This window comes from Podarcis liolepis (genome assembly GCF_965112155.1).
Source record: "Podarcis liolepis genome assembly, chromosome: 7".
Taxonomy (NCBI): Eukaryota; Metazoa; Chordata; class Lepidosauria; order Squamata; family Lacertidae; genus Podarcis; species Podarcis liolepis.
The window spans coordinates 2,805,238-2,824,475 of NC_139561.1; the positions used below are offsets into that span (position 1 = coordinate 2,805,238).

A 19,238-nucleotide genomic window follows, 5' to 3' on the forward strand; every position below is an offset into this window, starting at 1 on the left:
CCGCTGTCTCGCGCTCCTCCCTTTTGCGCGCGCTGCCCCGCCGCTCGGCACCAGCACCGCGGAGCCGCCCCCGGCTCGACGCGGATCCTCGCCGCCGCCTCTCGCCGCCCGACTCGCCCGCCTCCCTCCCACGGCACACCAGCCGGTGTCTCACGGCACACTAGTGTGCCGCGGAACACCGGTTGGGAAACACTGCTCTAGATCGCAACGCAACAGAAGGAGCTGCCAGACACATGAAGTCACCAACACTCAGATGAAGCCGCCTCTTCCTGCAGAGTCACAGAAGTCACGGTGGACGTATTTTACAAACAAACAAGCAAACCAAGAATCAAAAAACTCTTTCCATGGAATTGGTGTGGTGGGGCTGGGGAGAAACTAGGAACTGTGGATTGCTTTTCACACCCCAAGAGAAGGAACTGCCAGGCGCACCAAGTCACCCTTCAAACAGAGAAACTCAGAAAAATACCAAGATGGAGATGTTAAAGAGAATCCAGAAAAGGAAAAATACTTAACGGGAAAAGCCAAGAGAAAAGGAAGATAAATGAAGGAATATGAAGGGGGAGCTCAAGTTTGATTTACCTTTCAAACTAGTCTTTGGATGAAAAGAAGGAGCACATGGATACGAGGTCTGCTTCAAGCAGAGGGAAATTGAGTAGGGAAAATAGAAGGCCTTTCTTTGACGAGGCAACTAGAGAAGTCATTTGCTGACAAGAAAGTTGGGGTTTTTTGCTGCTGAAGCTAGAAATGTGCATGTGGAGAAAAAAGAAAGAATACAGGGAGAGGACAAAACCACGCCTTCTAATTTGATGTTGGCTCAGGTTGCCTTGGACGGAGAGAGAGATAGGTAAGTTGAAAACTTGCTGGAAAGGCAAAGAAAGCATTTGGAGGATGAAGCTGCTGGTGGCGACTGGAGAGGGACTGCTCAGGGAGACGGCAAGTCCAGGATCCTGTGGGAAAGTGCTTTCTCTGAGGGAAGTTGCTGAGAGTGGCTAGAGTGGTGGATTAGGACCTGGGAGACTAGAGTTCAAATCCTCCCTCTGCCATGAAGCAGCTCTCTATCTCTCAGCCTAACCTACCTCACAGGGTTGTTGTGAGGATCAAATGAGGAAGCAGACGAGAAGATCAACTCCACTAAGCCTTTCCAGCAGAAGCTGCAAGATTACGAAAAGAGATGGGAAAGGGAGCTCCAAAGGTGACTATGGAACAGGCCAGGCAAAATTACCCCTCATGCGTAACGTGGCTCTCTGGTGCTGATACCCAAGGTTTGGGGATTTCATCTTCTTCTTTTTTTGCTACATAGCTCAGGCAACACAAAGCGTTGACTCTCTGCAAAAAACCCTGGATCCTCCAGCACTGAAGGTAATAGGTTTGAAATACGCCCTGTTACCATAAAGGATTCTTCTGTATATGCTCATCTTAAAATGGAGCCCTCAACTCTGGAAGATGTGTCTCCAATGCGTCCTGCAAGTGGAGGATTCCAGTGGAGGTAGAACGAATGCTAGGAGGTTAGAGCTGTACTGAAAGGCCTGGCCTTTCTTCCAGCAGCAATGACCAGATGACAGAATAAATGGGAAACGGACGTCAAAAGGTAACTATGCAACAGGGCAGGCCAAACTATCACGATACGTGATGTGGCTGTGGGAGTAATAAGTCGAAAATCAGGGCCTAGGATTTCATTGACAAATGCGTTAAGGGGGTGGATTCTACTGTATCCCTCAGCGCTCCATGTGCGTCCCTCCCCAAGCGGCGCGCTCGGTGGAAGAGGACGACCACCCCAGATCGAAGGAGGGTACCCTTCTTCGGTCAAGGGTATGCGATAGTTGCGCTCCCCTGCTAGAACCTGCAAACTTTTGGCTAAGCATCTTCCAAGAACACCATTTGAGACATAGTGCATCATTGCCTTACTTGGATGTGTCTGGAGTCTTGGAAGCTGGACTACCCTACGTTCTCCTACAAATGGACCTTCAGGGGTTTGCAGCTTCGAGCAGGGCAGCACAGCTCTTGTATACCCTTGACTGAAGAAGGGTACACTCCTTTGATCTGGGGTGGTCATCCTCTTCCACCGAGCGCGCAGCTTTCGGAGGGACACACACGGTAACTAGAAAGTCCTCTTGAATTTGAAGAGGCGGTGACAGGCTCCGATACCTCCCAAGTCAAGCCAAAACGCTACATCACAATGATAGCAGCAATATAGATGGAGACATTCTGCCTGAAGGACATCTAGGTGAGTATCCCTTGCTTGCCTGGGAAGAAAATTAATTTGTATTGTGTTCCTTCTGCAACTTTTTGTGCTAAGACTCTTTCAGGTGGCGGTGACCGAGTCGTCAGAAGAGGCCCTATTCGGTGTCACCACAATGAAGCTCACCTGCAGGTAGGAGAACACTTCTTCTTTTGTTGCAGCTCCTCTTTTCTTCCGGCTTCGCAGAGCTCACTGTACCTGAAGCAGATCTGTTCAGTTGACGAGAAAGAAGATGCAATGTGAGGAAGAGCTCTTGATACATCAAGAAAAAGCCTGCAGTGAGAGTCACCAGCATCAGGACAGTGCTGCTTGAGGTAAATTCACGTTCCACCACCCCGTTGGTTTCTTTTTATTCAGGCAATGTTTTTGGGATTGGTCTCCCGTTTTTCCCATTTTCTTTTCTGGTTTTCTCTTCCCAGTTCTCTCCAAAGATCCTGCAAGGCTCAAATGAAATGAATGCTCTGCCAAAAACAAGACACTATTTTCTGGAGGATTGGTGGAAGGCGGCTGGGGATAAGCTAGTGACTCTAGATCGCAACGCAACAGAAGGAGCTGCCAGACACATGAAGTCACCAACACTCAGATGAAGCCGCCTCTTCCTGCAGAGTCACAGAAGTCACGGTGGACGCATTTTACAAACAAACAAGCAAACCAAGAATCAAAAAACTCTTTCCATGGAATTGGTGTGGTGGGGCTGGGGAGAAACTAGGAACTGTGGATTGCTTTTCACACCCCAAGAGAAGGAACTGCCAGGCGCACCAAGTCACCCTTCAAACAGAGAAACTCAGAAAAATACCAAGATGGAGATGTTAAAGAGAATCCAGAAAAGGAAAAATACTTAACGGGAAAAGCCAAGAGAAAAGGAAGATAAATGAAGGAATATGAAGGGGGAGCTCAAGTTTGATTTACCTTTCAAACTAGTCTTTGGATGAAAAGAAGGAGCACATGGATACGAGGTCTGCTTCAAGCAGAGGGAAATTGAGTAGGGAAAATAGAAGGCCTTTCTTTGACGAGGCAACTAGAGAAGTCATTTGCTGACAAGAAAGTTGGGTTTTTTTGCTGCTGAAGCTAGAAATGTGCATGTGGAGAGAAAAGAAAGAATACAGGGAGAGGACAAAACCACGCCTTCTAATTTGATGTTGGCTCAGGTTGCCTTGGACGGAGAGAGAGATAGGTAAGTTGAAAACTTGCTGGAAAGGCAAAGAAAGCATTTGGAGGATGAAGCTGCTGGTGGCGACTGGAGAGGGACTGCTCAGGGAGACGGCAAGTCCAGGATCCTGTGGGAAAGTGCTTTCTCTGAGGGAAGTTGCTGAGAGTGGCTAGAGTGGTGGATTAGGACCTGGGAGACTAGAGTTCAAATCCTCCCTCTGCCATGAAGCAGCTCTCTATCTCTCAGCCTAACCTACCTCACAGGGTTGTTGTGAGGATCAAATGAGGAAGCAGACGAGAAGATCAACTCCACTAAGCCTTTCCAGCAGAAGCTGCAAGATTACGAAAAGAGATGGGAAAGGGAGCTCCAAAGGTGACTATGGAACAGGCCAGGCAAAATCACCCCTCATGTATAACACCCAAGGTTTGGGGATTTCTTCTTCTTCTTTTTTTGCTACATAGCTCAGGCAACACAAAGCGTTGACTCTCTGCAAAAAACCCTGGATCCTCCAGCACTGAAGGTAATAGGTTTGAAATACGCCCTGTTACCATAAAGGATTCTTCTGTATATGCTCATCTTAAAATGGAGCCCTCAACTCTGGAAGATGTGTCTCCAATGCGTCCTGCAAGTGGAGGATTCCAGTGGAGGTAGAACGAATGCTAGGAGGTTAGAGCTGTACTGAAAGGCCTGGCCTTTCTTCCAGCAGCAATGACCAGATGACAGAATAAATGGGAAACGGACGTCCAAAGGTAACTATGCAACAGGGCAGGCCAAACTATCACGATACGTGATGTGGCTGTGGGAGTAATAAGTCGAAAATCAGGGCCTAGGATTTCATTGACAAATGCGTTAAGGGGGTGGATTCTACTGTATCCCTCAGCGCTCCATGTGCGTCCCTCCCCAAGCGGCGCGCTCGGTGGAAGAGGACGACCACCCCAGATCGAAGGAGGGTACCCTTCTTCGGTCAAGGGTACGCGATAGTTGCGCTCCCCTGCTAGAACCTGCAAACTTTTGGCTAAGCATCTTCCAAGAACACCATTTGAGACATAGTGCATCATTGCCTTACTTGGATGTGTCTGGAGTCTTGGAAGCTGGACTACCCTACGTTCTCCTACAAATGGACCTTCAGGGGTTTGCAGCTTCGAGCAGGGCAGCACAGCTCTCGTATACCCTTGACTGAAGAAGGGTACACTCCTTCGATCTGGGGTGGTCATCCTCTTCCACCGAGCGCGCAGCTTTCGGAGGGACACACACGGTACCTAGAAAGTCCTCTTGAATTTGAAGAGGCGGTGACAGGCTCCGATACCTCCCAAGTCAAGCCAAAACGCTACATCACAATGATAGCAGCAATATAGATGGAGACATTCTGCCTGAAGGACATCTAGGTGAGTATCCCTTGCTTGCCTGGGAAGAAAATTAATTTGTATTGTGTTCCTTCTGCAACTTTTTGTGCTAAGACTCTTTCAGGTGGCGGTGACCGAGTCGTCAGAAGAGGCCCTATTCGGTGTCACCACAATGAAGCTCACCTGCAGGTAGGAGAACACTTCTTCTTTTGTTGCAGCTCCTCTTTTCTTCCGGCTTCGCAGAGCTCACTGTACCTGAAGCAGATCTGTTCAGTTGACGAGAAAGAAGATGCAATGTGAGGAAGAGCTCTTGATACATCAAGAAAAAGCCTGCAGTGAGAGTCACCAGCATCAGGACAGTGCTGCTTGAGGTAAATTCACGTTCCACCACCCCGTTGGTTTCTTTTTATTCAGGCAATGTTTTTGGGATTGGTCTCCCGTTTTTCCCATTTTCTTTTCTGGTTTTCTCTTCCCAGTTCTCTCCAAAGATCCTGCAAGGCTCAAATGAAATGAATGCTCTGCCAAAAACAAGACACTATTTTCTGGAGGATTGGTGGAAGGCGGCTGGGGATAAGCTAGTGACTCTAGATCGCAACGCAACAGAAGGAGCTGCCAGACACATGAAGTCACCAACACTCAGATGAAGCCGCCTCTTCCTGCAGAGTCACAGAAGTCACGGTGGACGCATTTTACAAACAAACAAGCAAACCAAGAATCAAAAAACTCTTTCCATGGAATTGGTGTGGTGGGGCTGGGGAGAAACTAGGAACTGTGGATTGCTTTTCACACCCCAAGAGAAGGAACTGCCAGGCGCACCAAGTCACCCTTCAAACAGAGAAACTCAGAAAAATACCAAGATGGAGATGTTAAAGAGAATCCAGAAAAGGAAAAATACTTAACGGGAAAAGCCAAGAGAAAAGGAAGATAAATGAAGGAATATGAAGGGGGAGCTCAAGTTTGATTTACCTTTCAAACTAGTCTTTGGATGAAAAGAAGGAGCACATGGATACGAGGTCTGCTTCAAGCAGAGGGAAATTGAGTAGGGAAAATAGAAGGCCTTTCTTTGACGAGGCAACTAGAGAAGTCATTTGCTGACAAGAAAGTTGGGGGTTTTTGCTGCTGAAGCTAGAAATGTGCATGTGGAGAAAAAAGAAAGAAGACAGGGAGAGGACAAAACCACGCCTTCTAATTTGATGTTGGCTCAGGTTGCCTTGGACGGAGAGAGAGATAGGTAAGTTGAAAACTTGCTGGAAAGGCAAAGAAAGCATTTGGAGGATGAAGCTGCTGGTGGCGACTGGAGAGGGACTGCTCAGGGAGACGGCAAGTCCAGGATCCTGTGGGAAAGTGCTTTCTCTGAGGGAAGTTGCTGAGAGTGGCTAGAGTGGTGGATTAGGACCTGGGAGACTAGAGTTCAAATCCTCCCTCTGCCATGAAGCAGCTCTCTATCTCTCAGCCTAACCTACCTCACAGGGTTGTTGTGAGGATCAAATGAGGAAGCAGACGAGAAGATCAACTCCACTAAGCCTTTCCAGCAGAAGCTGCAAGATTACGAAAAGAGATGGGAAAGGGAGCTCCAAAGGTAACTATGGAACAGGCCAGGCAAAATTACCCCTCATGCGTAACGTGGCTCTCTGGTGCTAATACCCAAGGTTTGGGGATTTCATCTTCTTCTTTTTTTGCTACATAGCTCAGGCAACACAAAGCGTTGACTCTCTGCAAAAAACCCTGGATCCTCCAGCACTGAAGGTAATAGGTTTGAAATACGCCCTGTTACCATAAAGGATTCTTCTGTATATGCTCATCTTAAAATGGAGCCCTCAACTCTGGAAGATGTGTCTCCAATGCGTCCTGCAAGTGGAGGATTCCAGTGGAGGTAGAACGAATGCTAGGAGGTTAGAGCTGTACTGAAAGGCCTGGCCTTTCTTCCAGCAGCAATGACCAGATGACAGAATAAATGGGAAACGGACGTCCAAAGGTAACTGTGCAACAGGGCAGGCCAAACTATCACGATACGTGATGTGGCTGTGGGAGTAATAAGTCGAAAATCAGGGCCTAGGATTTCATTGACAAATGCGTTAAGGGGGTGGATTCTACTGTATCCCTCAGCGCTCCATGTGCGTCCCTCCCCAAGCGGCGCGCTCGGTGGAAGAGGACGACCACCCCAGATCGAAGGAGGGTACCCTTCTTCGGTCAAGGGTATGCGATAGTTGCGCTCCCCTGCTAGAACCTGCAAACTTTTGGCTAAGCATCTTCCAAGAACACCATTTGAGACATAGTGCATCTTTGCCTTACTTGGATGTGTCTGGAGTCTTGGAAGCTGGACTACCCTACGTTCTCCTACAAATGGACCTTCAGGGGTTTGCAGCTTCGAGCAGGGCAGCACAGCTCTCGTATACCCTTGACTGAAGAAGGGTACACTCCTTTGATCTGGGGTGGTCATCCTCTTCCACCGAGCGGGCAGCTTTCGGAGGGACACACACGGTAACTAGAAAGTCCTCTTGAATTTGAAGAGGCGGTGACAGGTTCCGATACCTCCCAAGTCAAGCCAAAACGCTACATCACAATGATAGCAGCAATATAGATGGAGACATTCTGCCTGAAGGACATCTAGGTGAGTATCCCTTGCTTGCCTGGGAAGAAAATTAATTTGTATTGTGTTCCTTCTGCAACTTTTTGTGCTAAGACTCTTTCAGGTGGCGGTGACCGCGTCGTCAGAAGAGGCCCTATTCGGTGTCACCACAATGAAGCTCACCTGCAGGTAGGAGAACACTTCTTCTTTTGTTGCAGCTCCTCTTTTCTTCCGGCTTCGCAGAGCTCACTGTACCTGAAGCAGATCTGTTCAGTTGACGAGAAAGAAGATGCAATGTGAGGAAGAGCTCTTGATACATCAAGAAAAAGCCTGCAGTGAGAGTCACCAACATCAGGACAGTGCTGCTTGAGGTAAATTCACGTTCCACCACCCCGTTGGTTTCTTTTTATTCAGGCAATGTTTTTGGGATTGGTCTCCCGTTTTTCCCATTTTCTTTTCTGGTTTTCTCTTCCCAGTTCTCTCCAAAGATCCTGCAAGGCTCAAATGAAATGAATGCTCTGCCAAAAACAAGACACTATTTTCTGGAGGATTGGTGGAAGGCGGCTGGGGATAAGCTAGTGACTCTAGATCGCAACGCAACAGAAGGAGCTGCCAGACACATGAAGTCACCAACACTCAGATGAAGCCGCCTCTTCCTGCAGAGTCACAGAAGTCACGGTGGACGCATTTTACAAACAAACAGGCAAACCAAGAATCAAAAAAGTCTTTCCATGGAATTGGTGTGGTGGGGCTGGGGAGAAACTAGGAACTGTGGATTGCTTTTCACACCCCAAGAGAAGGAACTGCCAGGCGCACCAAGTCACCCTTCAAACAGAGAAACTCAGAAAAATACCAAGATGGAGATGTTAAAGAGAATCCAGAAAAGGAAAAATACTTAACGGGAAAAGCCAAGAGAAAAGGAAGATAAATGAAGGAATATGAAGGGGGAGCTCAAGTTTGATTTACCTTTCAAACTAGTCTTTGGATGAAAAGAAGGAGCACATGGATACGAGGTCTGCTTCAAGCAGAGGGAAATTGAGTAGGGAAAATAGAAGGCCTTTCTTTGACGAGGCAACTAGAGAAGTCATTTGCTGACAAGAAAGTTGGGGGTTTTTGCTGCTGAAGCTAGAAATGTGCATGTGGAGAAAAAAGAAAGAAGACAGGGAGAGGACAAAACCACGCCTTCTAATTTGATGTTGGCTCAGGTTGCCTTGGACGGAGAGAGAGATAGGTAAGTTGAAAACTTGCTGGAAAGGCAAAGAAAGCATTTGGAGGATGAAGCTGCTGGTGGCGACTGGAGAGGGACTGCTCAGGGAGACGGCAAGTCCAGGATCCTGTGGGAAAGTGCTTTCTCTGAGGGAAGTTGCTGAGAGTGGCTAGAGTGGTGGATTAGGACCTGGGAGACTAGAGTTCAAATCCTCCCTCTGCCATGAAGCAGCTCTCTATCTCTCAGCCTAACCTACCTCACAGGGTTGTTGTGAGGATCAAATGAGGAAGCAGACGAGAAGATCAACTCCACTAAGCCTTTCCAGCAGAAGCTGCAAGATTACGAAAAGAGATGGGAAAGGGAGCTCCAAAGGTGACTATGGAACAGGCCAGGCAAAATTACCCCTCATGCGTAACGTGGCTCTCTGGTGCTAATACCCAAGGTTTGGGGATTTCATCTTCTTCTTTTTTTGCTACATAGCTCAGGCAACACAAAGCGTTGACTCTCTGCAAAAAACCCTGGATCCTCCAGCACTGAAGGTAATAGGTTTGAAATACGCCCTGTTACCATAAAGGATTCTTCTGTATATGCTCATCTTAAAATGGAGCCCTCAACTCTGGAAGATGTGTCTCCAATGCGTCCTGCAAGTGGAGGATTCCAGTGGAGGTAGAACGAATGCTAGGAGGTTAGAGCTGTACTGAAAGGCCTGGCCTTTCTTCCAGCAGCAATGACCAGATGACAGAATAAATGGGAAACGGACGTCAAAAGGTAACTATGCAACAGGGCAGGCCAAACTATCACGATACGTGATGTGGCTGTGGGAGTAATAAGTCGAAAATCAGGGCCTAGGATTTCATTGACAAATGCGTTAAGGGGGTGGATTCTACTGTATCCCTCAGCGCTCCATGTGCGTCCCTCCCCAAGCGGCGCGCTCGGTGGAAGAGGACGACCACCCCAGATCGAAGGAGGGTACCCTTCTTCGGTCAAGGGTATGCGATAGTTGCGCTCCCCTGCTAGAACCTGCAAACTTTTGGCTAAGCATCTTCCAAGAACACCATTTGAGACATAGTGCATCATTGCCTTACTTGGATGTGTCTGGAGTCTTGGAAGCTGGACTACCCTACGTTCTCCTACAAATGGACCTTCAGGGGTTTGCAGCTTCGAGCAGGGCAGCACAGCTCTCGTATACCCTTGACTGAAGAAGGGTACACTCCTTCGATCTGGGGTGGTCATCCTCTTCCACCGAGCGCGCAGCTTTCGGAGGGACACACACGGTACCTAGAAAGTCCTCTTGAATTTGAAGAGGCGGTGACAGGCTCCGATACCTCCCAAGTCAAGCCAAAACGCTACATCACAATGATAGCAGCAATATAGATGGAGACATTCTGCCTGAAGGACATCTAGGTGAGTATCCCTTGCTTGCCTGGGAAGAAAATTAATTTGTATTGTGTTCCTTCTGCAACTTTTTGTGCTAAGACTCTTTCAGGTGGCGGTGACCGAGTCGTCAGAAGAGGCCCTATTCGGTGTCACCACAATGAAGCTCACCTGCAGGTAGGAGAACACTTCTTCTTTTGTTGCAGCTCCTCTTTCCTTCCGGCTTCGCAGAGCTCACTGTACCTGAAGCAGATCTGTTCAGTTGACGAGAAAGAAGATGCAATGTGAGGAAGAGCTCTTGATACATCAAGAAAAAGCCTGCAGTGAGAGTCACCAGCATCAGGACAGTGCTGCTTGAGGTAAATTCACGTTCCACCACCCCGTTGGTTTCTTTTTATTCAGGCAATGTTTTTGGGATTGGTCTCCCGTTTTTCCCATTTTCTTTTCTGGTTTTCTCTTCCCAGTTCTCTCCAAAGATCCTGCAAGGCTCAAATGAAATGAATGCTCTGCCAAAAACAAGACACTATTTTCTGGAGGATTGGTGGAAGGCGGCTGGGGATAAGCTAGTGACTCTAGATCGCAACGCAACAGAAGGAGCTGCCAGACACATGAAGTCACCAACACTCAGATGAAGCCGCCTCTTCCTGCAGAGTCACAGAAGTCACGGTGGACGCATTTTACAAACAAACAAGCAAACCAAGAATCAAAAAACTCTTTCCATGGAATTGGTGTGGTGGGGCTGGGGAGAAACTAGGAACTGTGGATTGCTTTTCACACCCCAAGAGAAGGAACTGCCAGGCGCACCAAGTCACCCTTCAAACAGAGAAACTCAGAAAAATACCAAGATGGAGATGTTAAAGAGAATCCAGAAAACGAAAAATATTTAACGGGAAAAGCCAAGAGAAAAGGAAGATAAATGAAGGAATATGAAGGGGGAGCTCAAGTTTGATTTACCTTTCAAACTAGTCTTTGGATGAAAAGAAGGAGCACATGGATACGAGGTCTGCTTCAAGCAGAGGGAAATTGAGTAGGGAAAATAGAAGGCCTTTCTTTGACGAGGCAATTAGAGAAGTCATTTGCTGACAAGAAAGTTGGGGGTTTTTGCTGCTGAAGCTAGAAATGTGCATGTGGAGAAAAAAGAAAGAATACAGGGAGAGGACAAAACCACGCCTTCTAATTTGATGTTGGCTCAGGTTGCCTTGGACGGAGAGAGAGATAGGTAAGTTGAAAACTTGCTGGAAAGGCAAAGAAAGCATTTGGAGGATGAAGCTGCTGGTGGCGACTGGAGAGGGACTGCTCAGGGAGACGGCAAGTCCAGGATCCTGTGGGAAAGTGCTTTCTCTGAGGGAAGTTGCTGAGAGTGGCTAGAGTGGTGGATTAGGACCTGGGAGACTAGAGTTCAAATCCTCCCTCTGCCATGAAGCAGCTCTCTATCTCTCAGCCTAACCTACCTCACAGGGTTGTTGTGAGGATCAAATGAGGAAGCAGACGAGAAGATCAACTCCACTAAGCCTTTCCAGCAGAAGCTGCAAGATTACGAAAAGAGATGGGAAAGGGAGCTCCAAAGGTGACTATGGAACAGGCCAGGCAAAATTACCCCTCATGCGTAACGTGGCTCTCTGGTGCTGATACCCAAGGTTTGGGGATTTCATCTTCTTCTTTTTTTGCTACATAGCTCAGGCAACACAAAGCGTTGACTCTCTGCAAAAAACCCTGGATCCTCCAGCACTGAAGGTAATAGGTTTGAAATACGCCCTGTTACCATAAAGGATTCTTCTGTATATGCTCATCTTAAAATGGAGCCCTCAACTCTGGAAGATGTGTCTCCAATGCGTCCTGCAAGTGGAGGATTCCAGTGGAGGTAGAACGAATGCTAGGAGGTTAGAGCTGTACTGAAAGGCCTGGCCTTTCTTCCAGCAGCAATGACCAGATGACAGAATAAATGGGAAACGGACGTCCAAAGGTAACTATGCAACAGGGCAGGCCAAACTATCACGATACGTGATGTGGCTGTGGGAGTAATAAGTCGAAAATCAGGGCCTAGGATTTCATTGACAAATGCGTTAAGGGGGTGGATTCTACTGTATCCCTCAGCGCTCCATGTGCGTCCCTCCCCAAGCGGCGCGCTCGGTGGAAGAGGACGACCACCCCAGATCGAAGGAGGGTACCCTTCTTCGGTCAAGGGTATGCGATAGTTGCGCTCCCCTGCTAGAACCTGCAAACTTTTGGCTAAGCATCTTCCAAGAACACCATTTGAGACATAGTGCATCATTGCCTTACTTGGATGTGTCTGGAGTCTTGGAAGCTGGACTACCCTACGTTCTCCTACAAATGGACCTTCAGGGGTTTGCAGCTTCGAGCAGGGCAGCACAGCTCTCGTATACCCTTGACTGAAGAAGGGTACACTCCTTCGATCTGGGGTGGTCATCCTCTTCCACCGAGCGCGCAGCTTTCGGAGGGACACACACGGTAACTAGAAAGTCCTCTTGAATTTGAAGAGGCGGTGACAGGCTCCGATACCTCCCAAGTCAAGCCAAAACGCTACATCACAATGATAGCAGCAATATAGATGGAGACATTCTGCCTGAAGGACATCTAGGTGAGTATCCCTTGCTTGCCTGGGAAGAAAATTAATTTGTATTGTGTTCCTTCTGCAACTTTTTGTGCTAAGACTCTTTCAGGTGGCGGTGACCGAGTCGTCAGAAGAGGCCCTATTCGGTGTCACCACAATGAAGCTCACCTGAAGGCAAGAGAACACTTCTTCTTTTGTTCCAGCTCTTTGCCGATTCTTACTGAAAAGTCAAATAAAACATTTTGAGGATGAAGCTGCTGATGGCGACAACTGGAGAGTGACTGCTGTCAGACACATCAAGTCACACCTCAAATGGACAAAGGAAATGGTGAGCATTGAGCAATCTTCCCTCTTTCCACATTAAGATAAATTGCAGAGATTGAACCTCATCTCTCTGTACTGCCTTGTAGATCATTGGCTTATCCAGCTTCAATCAAAAATCGCAGTCAAAATGGTATTCCATGGTTGAACATCATTTAGGTGAGTATCCCTTGCTTGGCTAGGGAGGGAATCTGTATGGTGTTCTGTATGCAACTGTTTGTGCTCTTTCACGTTGCAGTGAATCAGTCGCAGAAGTTAAAACCTATCATAGCAGATTTCTTCATAACTCTTAACGGGTGTTTTTTCCCCATGAGAGAATATTTGCAAACTGTTCTCTCAGGTTTTGCTTCTCGCCTTGTTGCATCACTCAAAAAACAGAGCAAAGGCACCAGTGGTTGGCACTCCTGGTTCCCAGGATGGGGGTAAAGTCCCTGCGGTGTCCTCGCTAACTTCCAAGGCCACTATCATGCCCCTCTATTTTCACCTATACCCCTCACTTCCCAAACTATTAGCATGGGAGGTTTTTTGGGGTAGTGATTTCAGTGAATAAGCTTGGTTCTGGAATCCACCATGGCATCTAAGGACCAATTCCAGCCACCTTTGCTCTGTGCCTGCTGCTCTAACATCCCAGGTTGGTAGGCATTTAATTTCTATACCGCTTTATATTTTTAAGAAATATCTCAACGCGGTTTTTTGGAATACTACCAGTCAGCTCCTGTTTTCAAATGGGTCAGTGGCTGCTAAAATGTTAAAAGAAAATACCAGTTTACCATCTTATATAGATCAGCCTTCTGCTCAGGGCCGTAGCTAGAGGGTGGCAAAGTGGGCCCCCGCCAGGGGCACAGGCAAGGAGGGGGCAAAATCAGCTTTAAAAATGTCCATATGTCTATAAATTAATTGATTATTGCCTCATAAGGAAAGGTTTTTAATAGGTGACTTGAATGGGTTGGGGGATGGAGGAGAGGCGGAAAGAAGAGCTACAGTAATTTGTCCATGGCGAGGGGGGGGTGCAACCTGTATGGTTCCCCCAGGGGCGCAAGATCACCCAGCTATGGCTCTGTTGACAACAGACCGATCTTAGTTGAGCAGGGCTACCTTTGTCCTCATAGACTAGCCTCTACCAGCTTAGCGGCAGATGGTGGTATATTTCTTGCAAATGTTTCTCTGCTTATTGGTGCTTTTGCAGCTCAATCCCACTAAGTAGCCATCAGGTTATAACATCTTTTTTATTTTATTTTTTAAAAATGACATTGGTTGCTTTTTAACAACAGCTTGCTACTTCCTCTCTCATTGCCTCCACATTTGGGGGGGAAGCATCCCCTGCTCAGTTGTTTCTTCTTCTTCTCCGAAAGGTTATAATTTTTTTTTTAAAGGGAAAATACAAACAAAATTGAACTTACCAATACAAAAGGGGAAGAAAAGGAAAACTAGAATGGGTAAAAAGGAGAGGAAGAAAAGGGAAAATAGTTTAAAGAAAAACAACGAGACAATAACCCCCACCCACAAACATACTGAAAAGGCTGTAGGATATTAATCAACCTTATAAAATCAAAAAACACAAATACAAAATACATACTAACATATAGCACTTAAGAACAGTTTCAAACAGCCCTCACCCCAATAAACAGCACCCTCCCAAGTTAAAGTCCCACCCCCATTAAAACAAGAATTTTAGCCAAGGGGGCTGCCCCTGGTTCCTGACAGTGTTTTGGGGGGGGGAGGGGAAAAGGTTCTGACCTCCTTTGCCTGGTCCTCGGACCTTAGGCGGCCCCAAGAGTCCTTGAGAAAGGGCACTTGGCAGAATGCTGCTTTTATTCTAAAAATAACTTCTTCTCCAGTTACGACTGACAGCTTTCATACATAGCAAACACATCCCGCTTTCGACCATCCGACCAGCCCAGCCCAGTCAATGGCCGCTCTGTATAGTCAGGCATATGTAGCTGAGAGGGTGTGTGAGGCAGGCAGGCTTTGCCCATTCATTGTAGGCTGCAGACTCAGGCTGACTCCGTTCCTTTTGTATTAAAGAAACAGAAGCTAATTTTAAGCCATGAGAGTTCCGCCCCCAAAGGAACAAGGCCTTTTTGTGTGGGTCCTTCAGGGGCAGCCCCACTCCTAGGGCAGGTGGGCAGGCAGGCAGCTTTTATACAGCTCCCTCAGCAGCCGGTATTTCCAGTGCTGCCTGCCTGCTCAGAGTCCTGGTCTGTGCCCCACCTGCTCAGCTGCAGGCAGGTGCTGGTCGGCAGATCCAGGAGGTTGCTATGCAAAAGAACTACAGTGGTACCTTGGGTTAAGAACGTAATTCGGTCCGGAGGTCCGTTCTTAACCTGAAACTGTTCTTAACCTGAAGCACCACTTTAGCTAATGGGGCCTCCCACTGCTGCTGCCGCGCCGCCAGAGCACAATTTCTGTTCTCATCCTGAAGCAAAGTTCTTAACCTGAAGCACTATTTATGGGTTAGCAGAGTCTGTAACCTGAAGCGTCTGTAACCTGAGGTACCACTGTAATTGATTTGTATGTAAGGTGCTCAGGGAGTACAATAGATCCCCAATAAATAATCCTGACAGGAGTTTACAGTACCGATGGCCTGCCAATGGTGTCAGAAGCCCAGCTGGAAATTTGCTGTATGTATCAGTGGCTCAGACTGTTGAGGATTGAAGCTTAGCTTCACTGATTAATCCAAATATCTACAGGACTGAAATGTTCATATTTTACCACCATTTGGAAATTTTGTTCTCCACACCCCCACCAGTCACTCTCTTTTGGGAGAGAAAAAGCTTATAAGGTATTACACAGTCATTGCAATTAGAGCCCATATTTCACAGCCTCCTCCTCATGTGAAATGGCATATATAATTGCACAAATTACTTTGCTGTCTGTGCCGCTGATGTCAGAACCCACCACTGTGGCTCGACATTCTATTAAATGACTGTAATGCTCAGCGACTTGTTAGTATTTGAGAGTGGGCCAATTCCATTCACACTGCACGCCTCTTCCACTAGCACTGTAATATCTAGCAGCTGGAAAATGAAGTTTAAAAGAAGTACTGGAGGGGGATTGAGATCATTACTGCTGCTAGTGATTCTCTTGAAATGCCCTTTTGATTTGGGCATCATGTGGGCAAAATGCAGAACCTTGCTTTCTACCCACATTTGCTGCAATCTGGGGTGGGGACAGGTGAGAAGAAGGTGTGAGAATGGAGCTGTAAATAAAAACAGGCCGTGTGGGTCACATTCAGATCCACAAGCACACTGTTTGAGCATGAAAAAGAGTAGGCACGTGCGCAGTGGAGGAGTCCCTCTCCGAACACCCTGCCCTGGATGCATCCAAAACAACATCTATGTCTGGGTTGTAGAGTGAATGACATTTTTTGTGGCATTAGGCCCTGGTACCAGAAATTTATCCCACAATGAGGCCACAATAACTGTCATTGATCCTACATTGATCCAAAAAACCAAAGTGCTGCACCAACAGGCACAAAACAACCCCTCTGCAGCGCCACAAATCCAACTCAGTGGTGTAACGTTGGAAAATGTCAGTCACTTCTCCTACCTGGGCAGTTACCTTTCCACAAGAGCTGACACTGATGCCGAAATCCAGCATTGCCTGAGCTCTGCGAGTGCAGCTTTCTCCCGATTGAAGTGCAGAGTGTTTGAGGAGCAGGACATTCGCAGGGAAACCAAAATGCTTGTTTACAAAGCTATTGTACTACCAACATTACTGTATGCTTGTGAAACATGGACCACTTATAAACGCCATCTCCAACTCCTCGAAAGATTCCATCAATGGTGTCTCCAGAAAATTTTACACATCACTTGAGAAGACAGGCAAACTAATGCCAGTGTACTGGAAGAAGCAAAGATCACCAGTGTTGAAGCAATGATTCTTCAACATCAACTTTGTTGGACTGGTCATGTTGTTCAGATGCCTGATTATCATCTTCCAAAGCAACAACTCTATTCTGAACTTAAAAATGGAGAGTTTTTAAAAAGAATTTTAAAGACTTTCTCAAGGCAAATCTTTAAAAAGTAGTATAAATGCTAACAACTGGGAAACACCTCCCTTGAGTGCTTCAATTGGAGAACAGCCTTTGCCAAAGGTGTCATGGACTTTGAAGATGCTCAAACTCAGGAAGAAAGGGAGAAACATGCTAAGAGGAAGGCATGTTTTGCAAACCCTCACTGTGATCAGCTCCCACCCGGAAACCTATGTCCCCACTGTGGAAGGATGTGTGGATCCAGAATTGGCCTTCACAGTCACCTACAGACTCACTGTTAAAACCGTGTTCATGGAAGACAATCTTATTTGGCTACAAGAGATCACCAAAGAAGAAGATTGATCCTACACAGCAGGATTAGATGCTGCTCAGGACATATTCATAGGCTGAAATGCTGAGCTGAACTAGTAGAGTCAAATGCAAGAGAGTCTGCCTTCAGAGCACTTAACCAACATGTTATGCAATGCAATTTGGTTTGTTCTAGGATGCTTGGTTCTGAGAAAGCCTGCTTTCATTGTTTACAAAATCTTGACAAAGGTGGAACTGATCAGCAGTGAAGCAAACATCAGTTTTCAAAGCAGAAGGGAAAGAGAAGTTCTGACTTAAAAGCAAGAGGTTGCTGTTTGTTTGTACTATGGACTCCATCAAATAAAATTGGCCTGCAAGGAAAAGGCAGCAGGGTAGTGGAAATTGTACACTGTAAAAAAGAGAAAATTTTCAAAGTGCTGTCACAATAGGAACCATGATCAAAGGAAAACCAAACCTTTTGCTGCAAAGACAACAGTTTGTTTTTGTTCTAGCCTATTGTGAATGAATCTCCCACAGAACATTTATGATGGCTTTCTGTATTCTTATATATTTGGTTTAATTTCAAAGGCGGAGGTGAGAGTGCAAAACCCACTGTCTTAACTGAGGTCTAATGAACTCTGAGTTCCTGTCCAGAATTCGTCTACTCCTGCAGCCAGTCTCTGTCCTATCCCCTCCCTTGGGGTCCCAGCGCTGGCTTGAGGAAGACTGTGATTCAGATGATGCAGCAGTCACTCCACTCAAGGGGGAGCCTCACCACCCCATCCCACCTTGCTCTGGTCTGATGCTGTTGCTCTTCCATCCTCCTCCCAGCATGTATTCTTGCAGTCTCTCCTGCCCCGTAGTCTAACTGCATGAAGAAATGCTTTCTTTTATGTGCCCCGGATCTTCCAGAATTCAGCTTCAGTTCTAAAGGTAACAGTAAAAAGGCTTCAGCATCTCTTCCCTTGGAAAGTTGTGGACTCTGGTTCATTGGAGGCTTTTAAGCAGAGATTGGATGGCCATCTATCATGGATGCTTTAATTGAAATTTCTGCATTGCAGGGGGTTAGAATAGATGACCCTCAGAGTCCCTTCCAACTTTAAAATTGTATACTTCTGTGATTCTATGATATGCTTTGGTGAATCTGAAGAAAACTATTGAGGAAGGAAGGTCGGTTGGAGTGTTAATGCTGTGAACCTTCCATCTTCTGCTCAATCTGTATGTAGGCATAAGTAAAGGCACATTACACTGCTTTTGATGCAATTTGCACTCATATCTTTCTACAATGGGAAAATAATAGTGTACTTTATCCAACATACATTTCCAAAGCAGCTTCATCATTTGTTTTGCAGGGATCTGTGTTTAGTTGTTGTTTTTAAAGCTCCTCACTCTTTCCAAGAAGAGGGCCAGCAAATGAATGAATTAAAGCCGATTCTTCTCTGCAAGCAAGCTAGTGTTCTACGTGCAGGTGCGTCAGGATCTGATCAGCATATGATGCAAAGTTGGGTGGACCTAGAAGTATATTAAGGTATCTTTTGTGGAAGCAAATGCTGATAGATTGTGGGTGGCAATGACATCATATGTTACCTGCTCCCAGGTTTACGAAGTGAGGAATACAAGGCTGAGAGAATCCACAAATGCCATTCAGGAGAAAACATCGGATTTCAGCAAGGAGCAAATCTTCCTGTATCCGTGGAAACAATGTGATTGCTTTTTTTGCTGGGCAAATGGAACTGTAAAACCTGCTTAAGAACCTCCAGATAGACCAGAGTAGGGGACAGATATTACGAATGGAATGACCTCGGTTTAACAGGTAAGAGGTGCAAAGTGTATGCTTTCTGGAGAAACTGGGGCAATTTTTGCAACTTTTCTTAGTAAGCTGCGTTTTCCTGAACTGATGCTTCTGGCCTCTAATATTATGTGTTAAACAAGCCTTGAATCTGATTGTGCCAATAATGAAACATATTGAAAAAGAGTTTGGCTGGGGGTGTGTAGGAAAAGGGACCCTCTGGGTCATGAGTATTACAGATTAGGAAAAGCTAATATTTAATTATCTCCAGGAACTGGAAATATTGATCAGGTACAAAAAGCTGCTTTGAATTCAATTGCTGCCTCTACAAGACGCTTTAAAACAAGCTGCATGTTGAAGATTCAGCTTTGAAATAAATGTGATTTATTTGT

General features: G+C 46.5%; 1 protein-coding gene across 8 annotated transcripts in view; it reads left to right on the top strand.

Annotated features, from left to right (window-relative positions):
* LOC310711880 (neuropeptide FF receptor 1-like) overlaps positions 1-19,238 on the top strand; it is a 71,346-nt gene that overhangs the window by 45,587 nt on the left and 6,521 nt on the right. For 3 of the 8 annotated variants that reach the window (XM_083514308.1, XM_083514307.1, XM_083514306.1), the window contains exons 1-2: positions 12,658-12,934; positions 18,655-18,870. The exons of 2 other annotated variants lie outside the window; for them this stretch is intronic. Coding sequence is in view for 1 of the 6 variants with exons in the window: in XM_083514305.1 (XP_083370431.1) it covers positions 12,780-12,782; positions 12,865-12,934 (73 nt within the window). In the remaining 5 variants the exon portion in view is untranslated. Of the gene's footprint in view, positions 1-12,657; positions 12,935-15,263; positions 17,991-18,654; positions 18,871-19,238 lie in introns of those variants that run through there. 3 more of the 8 variants (XM_083514309.1, XM_083514305.1, XM_083514310.1) reach the window with 3 other exon arrangements.